At 36.3% G+C, this 10,000-nt stretch overlaps 1 protein-coding gene across 1 annotated transcript in view; it reads right to left on the reverse strand.

Moving 5' to 3' along the window:
* The window catches only part of LOC143031031 (polycystin-1-like protein 1), a 181,687-nt gene extending 173,157 nt beyond the window's left edge, over window positions 1-8,530 (reverse strand). The window contains exon 1 of the mRNA XM_076194393.1: window positions 7,978-8,530. Coding sequence (XP_076050508.1) covers window positions 7,978-8,079 — 102 coding nt within the window. The 5' untranslated portion in view covers window positions 8,080-8,530. The remainder of the gene's footprint in view (window positions 1-7,977) is intronic.
* Between the last annotated feature and the right edge of the window lie 1,470 nt (window positions 8,531-10,000).

A 10,000-nucleotide genomic window follows, 5' to 3' on the forward strand; every position in this document is an offset into this window, starting at 1 on the left:
TAATAAATAAATAAACAAATAATGATAATAATGAATATATAATAATGAATAACATAAAATAAAATAAATGGCAGGCATTACTGCCTATTGCTTAGGTGTTTATTTAAATGAATCTTAAAACTACGAACTGTACTACATTGCACTGTCTCTGTAGAAAGTTTATTCCATTCATCTACTACACAGTTGGCAAAGTTGTTTCTATCTACTCTCAAATTAAAGCTACTTCCTGACAATTTAGGACTATAATTTCTTGTCTGATTCGCATTCAGTGTAAATATTTTGTCACTTCTGATGTTGTCAATTGCATCAAATCACCCCTGAATCTAAGGTTTTTAGTGAAAACATTCATATGTTTTAGCTGATTTTGGTATGATTTATTTCTTATATTTGTAATCTGTTTTGTTACTCGCCGTTGTAGTTTTGCCTATCTGTCAGTGTATGAGAATCGATGACCATACGGAAACAGCATATTCCAAATGTGAACGAAAATGAATGTCTCAAAAACTTGTGTATGTTTGTCGAGAAGGAATTTCTTTAATTTATCTTTAATGTTTTCTAACGTTGGTAGGTTTTGAATAGTGACTGGGATTGTGTTCCATGTTTTGGGTTCCTTTGTCTTAGTGCCTTTTGTTCTTATATCTGTTGTTATGTCTGCTACAAATAGGTTTTTATATTGTCGTGTAGGACCGCTTTGGGAGTCAAGCTCATGAAGGGCTGGGAAAGAGAAATGCCGGGCAGGCAACAGATTATTACAAATCTTGTATGTAAATAAGCATGTATCAAATATGATTTTCTTTCAAGATTTAACTATTGAAGATCTTTAAGAATTAGGATTAAGTGGTTATACTTTTTTTTGTGAGCTACCTTTGTTCTTTTGTCGTCATGCCCCACACGCGAGAACAATAATTCATTATATTAAATGTTAAAGCTTGAGCAATAACCAATCTTAATGTTCTTCTATCCTATATTCTATATAGTTTAGAGCAATTAAGATGCCATTAACTTTACGAGATATATGGATAATATGGATGATCAATATATATTTCTAAAATCGAAATAAACTCATCTGCTGGGATTCGAACCCTCACCTGAGCGGCTTGCGTCTTACAAGATGAAGGCCATACCATCACGGTCTTCATCTTGTAAGATGCAAGCCACTCAGGTGAGGGTTCGAATCCCAGCAGATGAGTTTATTTCCAAATGTCAATTGACACAAACATTTCTAAAATCATTATAGAACTGGGACAGTATAATAGCAGTCTCTCCAAAATATAATTCTACATCTAATGAAATTTGAGACACAAGATGGCGTGAAGCGATGAATATAAACTGTGCCTCTTGCTCATTAGTATTCAAGTCATCTGAAGTATTTCTTAGACTGTTGTAGCGCTTTTCCTCCACGCTTTATCAAACTGTTCAGTTTCTGAACTTCCCCTGTCAAAACTATCTGCGTGTCATCTGCATACTCGACCAAGAAATATTATTCTAAAAACACCGACACATCATTTATATGAATCAAAAATAAAATTGGTCCTAAATATGATCCCTGGGGTACTCCACATTTGATCTCCCTTGACGACGAAACAGAGATGGAAGGAGAGGTGGAGGGAGAGAAGGAAACAGGAAGAGAGAGGAGAGAAAGAGAAAGTGTGGACATTACAATTTATTGTAACAAATAATAAATAAATACAATAGTAATGATAATGCTAGCGATAATGATAAGAGTAATGGTAAATTCAATAAAGATTATGATAATAATAATGAAATTAATCATTATTATTATTATTATTATTATAACAATACTACTACTATTACTACTACTACTACTACTAATAATAATTAAATTGATTGTAAAAATTATATAAAGGTAAAAATAATATTGATAATGATATAGATACAAATAAAGAAACAATTAATATAGAGAAATCTAACAAATATGTAGTTCCTTAAACAAACAGGGAAATAGATATAACAACAATAAAACAGAATAACATTAAAACATAAGAACAACAAAACATCAAAACAAAAACACAACAAGAACAGCAATATTACATCAACAATAACAACTATAGCAAAAAGACAACAACAGCAACAAAACCACAAAAGCACCAAAACATTAAAACAACAAAAACAATAATGATAACAGAAACACCACCAAAAACAGTAACGACGACAGGAGGAACAGCAGCAAAAACTATTAAAGTTAACAAAAGTAAAAGAAAAAATAAATATAAAAAATAAATAAAATCAAGAAAGACCGACCGACCAAGAAGTTAAGAAAAAAAAACATGTAAAATTATAAAAGAAGAAAATATATAAAGAATAAATAGAAAATATGACAAAATGAATATGTATGAAAAATAAAATATAAAAAAATAAATCCCAAATATCAGAAAAAGATAAAATGAAGGAAGAGAAAATATCGGAAAAATATACAGGAAAATGTTTTAAACTATCAGGAAATTAATATATATATATATATATATATATATATATATATATATATTGAAAAATTAAGCAAAAAAAGGGAATTCAAATATAATGATAATAAATAGAAAAATATTGAAATCCAAAACATAAAAAATTAACGAAAAAAGAAAATTACACGATTGAAAATAAGACAAGAAATAAGAAAATAAAGAAAAATTGCAAGTAAGTAGAAATAAGTAATAAATTAAAAAGAAATAAAAGTAGAAATAGCAAAAATCTAACTAAAACATAAAATAGAAAAAAGAAAGTAAAAAATTGAAAAAAAAAAAACATAGAAAATATCCACTGGTAGGTAATTTACCTCAAGGATCGAGACTGACCATCAGCTGAATAAAATTGCCTGGCTACGTGAAATTGAAGCGAGGATTATAAACTATGTCACCGCATGATTGAAGGGGTCGACGAAACAGCAACTGATATAATGTGTTTTACGAGGAATGCAAAACTGATATTGATAAAAAAGGAGAATTATTTAGTTCTTACGAATCATCTCAATAAAATAATACATATACTACAACACTTATATACCCTATTCTAAACACACAAAATAACCCTTACGATAGATATAGCATGATGGACATTTGTCAGGATCACCATTAATACATACATACATATATATATATATATATATATATATATATATATATATATATATATATATATATATATATATATATATATATATATACATATACCTAAGGGTTTCTTCCCTCTTACACGGGAGGTAGCAAAAAAACAAAGGCATAAAAAACACTCCCACCCATTCCATCCCCTACATACTCCACTCCCCTCTATCCTCTTCCCTCCCTCTTATCTTAGCACCTCCTGGATGACGGGTCATCCCTGCATCTTGTACTAACATGAGATTTGTATTCTTTTCATCGCTTAGTTCATTTACCAATTTTCATTTTGAACACTGCGAACAATTCAATTTGGTGTATTTCATGTATTGTACATGTAAACAAAACAGTATAATTTTACATTATAGTTATAGCAGGGGTAATACACAATATACACCTTCACGCATTGAACAAGCTGCATTGTAATTTTGCATTAAAAAGGAATGATTTCAATAGCGATTCTAACCATCGTGGACGTCAATTACCTTGTTCTAGGACACCACCTCGTTTAGACCACATTTCAAGGCAAGGACATTACCCGTCCAACCAAGGTCTGGCAAAGGACTCAGTTATATATTCAGACGATAGACCTTTGTTAGTGTTGTTCTTGTTATGCGTTTTCTCTCAGATTTTGTCATCTTGCCCGATGAGCTCGGGCAGAGCATAATTATTAAATCACAAGGAACGAGTGATGAAATATTAAAACAAAGAAACAAGAAAATAAATAGTTACTCGAGTGAAAAACAAACATTAAAAAGATAAATGATAGGTAAATAAATAGATAAGTAAAAATATAAATAAATAGATAAATAACACATAAATCAATGAACATAGATAAGACAGTAAATTTTTAGAAATGCACACCTACGCGACATAGCAATAGAAATATATATATTTTTGTAAATTATAATACATCAACGTAATAAGCGATTTTCTTGGCGGAAATCAATAGATAAATAGCATAAAGTAACAGTAAATTTTTAGAAGTGCACACCTACGCGATATAGCAATAGAAAAATTATTATCAATTTTGTAAATTATAATACATCAACGTAATATGTGATTTCCTTGGTGGAAATAGATAACAAAAAAGTTGCTAAAACCAATTAATTAACGAAGTCGCCGTGGTTGAATGATACGCCATGTTTGTTTTGATAGATGCCGAGGTCGAAGAAATGAAAAGATAATAAAATCGTCTATTATAACTTAATCTACCTAACCTAAGACTTCACGGTTGGACACGGTAGGTGGCGGTTGCTTGGATAAGCTCTGCTACTGACCACCGTTTTTCGCAAGATATACGGTGTTCCTATTCGGAGTTGGCCGGAGGCTGTGTTAAAACTCAGTGCATCGTGCAGTGTTATCAGTGAACTTGATTATTGTGGAACTTAACCGAAATAGTGATTAATACTCGGGGAGGGCCTCCCTGATCGAATTCCTCACATCTGCGCATGCGCAGTGCGAGGTGTTTGACACAGGTACCCACATCATGGCCACATCACTCACCTGGTAAAACTACTCAAGTTACAAACACTGCAGAATTGCCTCGTAAAATGGAATACACAGGTCCCGGCTCCCTTGCAAATATTGAGGCGGATCTTACATTAAGCGATGATGACGACCTGTCACTGAAAAACTGGCCTCGTCTTGATCATCACGATCACCGACAAATGACACCTGTCAATCCATCTTCCCAGCCTATGGACTTCACCAACGCTTCCGCAAAGCGTCCCATAGATAGCAATTCTGATGCCAATAGTGAAGTGACATCTCCCGCTGCCAAGGCCACCAAGAGTGACAAGGCTCTGCCTCTACGAGACACTACTATGTCCATTCCATCACGACCTGCTACGCAGAATGCACCTCCCCCACCCCCACCTTCATCTACTTCTCTTGCCTTTACCCTCCGTTCCGAGTATGTGAAACTGCAATTCAGAGGGAACCCAGGAGTTAATGAGAAACTACAATGGCTTTCTAAATGTTCGGTCTTAATCGAGAACTAGCCGAGGTCAAAATATCAGCTGTCACATCTAGTTATGTCTACATATCGAGACGCCGACAGGACATCATAGATGCGGTCAAGGATGGGGCGATTTTGTCGTTACCTCTTGATATACAAGATTCTGTAGATAGACCGCGCAAGTTCCCCACATATCTCATCACACGATATCCTGTAGATATTGAACCAGCCTTAGCTAAGGAACTAACAGGAGTATATTCTGTACGCCGTTTTCTGCAGAATAAGGTACCCATCAACAGACTTGTAATTACGTGTAGCCTACCTGACCCGCCCCCATCCCACATTAACTTTTCCTTCCTTCCTTACCTACCACCATGTGAACTCCGCAAAATGCCTGACGAAAAACCATGGTGCTTCAAATGTTGGGGTATTGGTCATATCTCTCGGTATTGCAATGCCCATGAAAAGTGTTCATTCTATTTCAGCTAGCCACAGCCCTTGAGCACTCCCTTGTTATACACTTCCTGTGGATCCCTTCTCTCGTAGGAATAACTAGCAACGAGACGGTGGACCTACTCGCCAAGGCAGCCTGCGAGCAGCCCTCACCTGCAGCTGACGCTTCACCTAGTTCCCTCTCATTCTACAAACGCAAGATACGTGCTGCAGCTCATTTGCCTATCGTACACCGGAGGAATATCGAGCGACCTTCGAGTGTGACCATTCAGCACTATGATCACTTTGCCAATCGCCCCCACAAGTATGGCCGCCGAGGACTTAGTTAGAAGACATAATGTGGTATCTGCTCGACTTAGATCAGGCTACAGACCAGTGTGGCAGGTGAGCGAGACAAGAGACATGCCTCAATTTTCTTCCTGTAAACTGTGTGACTTGCCCAATGCAAACAACCTTCAGCATTATTGCCTTGAATGCCCTGCAGTAACAGATTTAATTCCCCATAGAGGGTCTGTCATTGATGTATGTAAATACTTGCTTGCCGACGACTAGTTAGAAACGCTGCTCTTACGTCACCCACATTTTGGTGGGTGCTAACTATCGTTGTTAACGACGTAACAATTCTGATGTATGATCTTGTCCACGACTGTTTCAATATGTCAGTGTCCCTTATTTCGTAATTGTAATATTGTTCATACATTTGTGTTGTAAATACTGTTGACTATGATATTATCAACACTGCTGTTTTATAAATGCTGTTGTTGTCCCTGATTGTATCACCATGTCCCACCCCTGTGTCAACCTCTGGAAATTTGTACTTGTCTACAAATTGCCGCCTCAGTCGAACAGCGTGTCCTGTGAGTCACGATTCTCATGTAAATAGTTAATTTGATATGTACTAGGCTTGCCGCTCTTGGAGCGTAATAAAATGATAAAAAAAATAATAACCTACGTAACCTATATTTAGTAATTCGGTACATCAAATTCTAAAGATCATCTGGTTCGCCGTCGTCGTCGTCGTCATGGATGTTGACGGCCTGATTATTATCGTACCTCGGGCAATTAACATACGACGGCAGAACCCCGTGTTCTCTCAAAAAGTCCAGGGAAGCTCAATTGTATTTGAAACAGCGCTTATTAACGTCACCTAGAGTTGGAGAACACGAGGTCCACAACGTGAAAGCCATCGTCTAATTGAGTGACTGGTCTGGACAGACGACAACATGGCGTCTGGACTGTATCCTATTGGCTTCGTTCGTTAGTAGATTTGCTTGTTTTTGTTCTTTATTTCCGCCAGGAGGTGCCAAGATAGGAGGGAGGGAGGAGGATGGAGGGGAGTGGAATATATGGGAAATGAAATGGGTGGGAGTGATTTCTATGCCTTTTTCTTTTTGGCTACACCCCGTGTAAGGAGAAAAAAGCCTTTGGAATATTCATGTATGATGTATGTATTTCCGCCAAGAAAATATCATATTAGGTTCATGTGTTACAATTTACAAAATTAATATATAATTTTCTAATGCTATATTGCGTAGGAGTGCACAAATGAAGTAATACCAATAACACTAATGAAATTAATAACCCAAGCAATGACTGGAAATATAAATATTTTCAATATTCACATCAAATAGTGAAGTGCATAGGAAATAATATACCACGAAAAGACTACATTACACAACACTAAACTACAATCATGAAAGTCCTGAACAATTACCGCTTGTTTATATGGTCAACATACCCATGTCAACTATACTGTATTTACGACTATCCACCACAAATATCCTATGGCTATTGTCAGACGATATAATTCCACACAGAACCTTTCTGTAACCAACTCAATCTGTAGTCTATATTTATTCTACGGTTGTCGTGAAACAATTTAATTTGGCTTTTGGAAACTCGTGCAGTTGCAGGTGTTTTTTTCGGGGGATAAATTTACTATTTTATTCATCAGGAAGATATTATTAGAATCAGATTCAGTTATTCTGTATAGAGTAATTGGTAATCTATATGTTGTCATACGATTTTAATCTCCTTGGGCATTTCTTCGCCTCGGGAATGCAGTGTACTCAATGGCCGATCTCGACGTCGGAAACTGGTGATAGGAACGAGTTGCCAACGATTATATATTCGGTATCATAATATAATTTTATGAATGAACATATTTTCTACTCTAACAATATTCACAACATTTCACTATCATAGCATTCACTATTGTATCACTATCAACATCATTCACTATCAACAAAATACATCAAACAAGTCACTAATCGCATAATTCCAACTTACGCAATTGAATCGTCTTAACTTGGACAATTCTAAGGAATCTAATTCGGTCCCGGTTGTCATGGTAAATTTCGGAGAAGCACTTAGGTATATCCATAAGCCCTAATGGGTTTAATGATAAATCATTACAAAGTTACTTGATTGCCTTCATTCATAGACAAAACTTACCTTGGAGGCTTGACTGAGGCTGCAGAGAATGGCGTATGTCAGCCACAAGGCATCAATGACGTTACCAGGCCACAGCCTTATGTTAACCATTGTCGTCCACATCACTATTTCATTTTCGTTTAATACCAATCACTTTTTAACTTCACATAATGTTCACTTAATCTTACTTAGACGAATTTTCCAAGTTATATATCACATATACACAAATGTAATGAGTAATTCACGGCGAAAACACGACAGTAGCTGACCAATCAGCAGGTGGAATTCAAATGTGATAGTCCGGACCGACGTCACAGATTATCAAATGCTATCTACCAAACGTTCCCTAATCAGATGTCTCGCTTACTCAGAGCACCTCGATATACCAAATAATATACACGGTCTATAGACATTAATTCTAGTCTATTTCAGTTCCTTTTGCACCAAAATGGACCAAGAACTCTATACAACACTTCTACAAACACTTCGAATGTCACTAGGTTGCACTGGTCTTCGATATTTTCATAATTTGTTCACTAAAACACGAAATAACACTGATGCTACGCCGACGAGTAAGGCACTGCGAAGTAGTGTGTTGGTTTCAAAGTTCAAACAAAGACGCAAGTGTTTGGCTTGCTTGGTACAAAGCGTCCCTTGTAGAGGACGGTCCGGCCCGGGCCGGGAGATACACAAGTCAAAGCAGCGCATTCGACCAATACGAACGACTTTTCCTACACTGTGCGTTCGAATACTTTTATAATTAAGTAAAATGAATATGGACTATGTAATCTACAAAATCTAATAGTACTGACAAGGTTTAGTCCAAACTTCATGTATGTGCTTGAGTTTTTCAACCTTAATTAAAGTATTGATCTTTTTTTTTCGACGGCGATTTTTTTTTTTTTTTTTTTATATTTTCATAACGGAAATATTGTCGTCGTTTTCGAATCAAATTCGAGAACGACTGAAGAACTCTCAGGGTGCCGTTGCAATCCATAATTGCCTTATTTTTCCCTAATTTTTTATAATTATTCATGCTTCCAAATAGTAAAGTAATAGTATTACACCTATTTTGGGGTAAGTTCATAGACAATAATATACGTACGTACACAAGCATACGCACACCACTTTTACACGCAGTTATTTTTTAAAGTTTAGTGAAAAATACAGACAATTCGCAGTACCATACTTTTCTAAACATATCTAGATGTAAACCAGGATCACACACACACCTACACGCGCGCACACACACACACACACACACACACACACACACACACACACACACACACACACACACACACACACACACACACACACACACACACATATACACACACACACACACACACACACACACACACACACACACACATACGTATATATATATATATATATATATTAATATATATATATGTATGTATTTATATATCTATATGTATATGTATATGTATATATATATATATATAAATGTATATATCTGTGTGTGTGTGTGTGTGTGCGTGTGTGTATGTATGTGTATGTGTGTGTGTGTGTGTGTGTGTGTGTGTGTGTGTGTGTGTGTGTGTGTGTGTGTGTGTGTGTGTGTGTGTGTGTGTGTGTGTGTGTGTGTGTGTGGCGCGTAGGCGCGGTTGGTAGTCCCCGACTGCCACTACGGCGGTCCGGGTTCGAATCCTGCCCAGGGCTGAACTAATTTCAGTATCGCTTCGCTTCGAGTCGTTACTTCAACTCTCGTGGGCGAGGAGTAAGGTGTGTGTGTGCATGTAAGGACACAGCATTCCCATAGATCGGTAATATATGAGCTCTGAGCTCTCCTCCGGGAGGGAAATAGCTGTCGATCACTAGTCCAGCACGTGACAAAGGTGAATACACACACACACACTTTCCTATGATGTTGTGAACACTAGATTTCCATTTTAATTTTTCCCCAGAATCACCCGATATCCAACCGCTGTGATAAATCCATTAAAAACTATGATGTATTTATCAATAAATCATGCGTAATGTCTGAAAAGCTCTGTCTTTAAAATTAATAGAATCGCCA

This window comes from Oratosquilla oratoria, chromosome 1 (assembly GCF_046742065.1).
Source record: "Oratosquilla oratoria isolate Oo_2021 chromosome 1, ASM4674206v1, whole genome shotgun sequence".
Lineage (NCBI taxonomy): Eukaryota > Metazoa > Arthropoda > Malacostraca > Stomatopoda > Squillidae > Oratosquilla > Oratosquilla oratoria.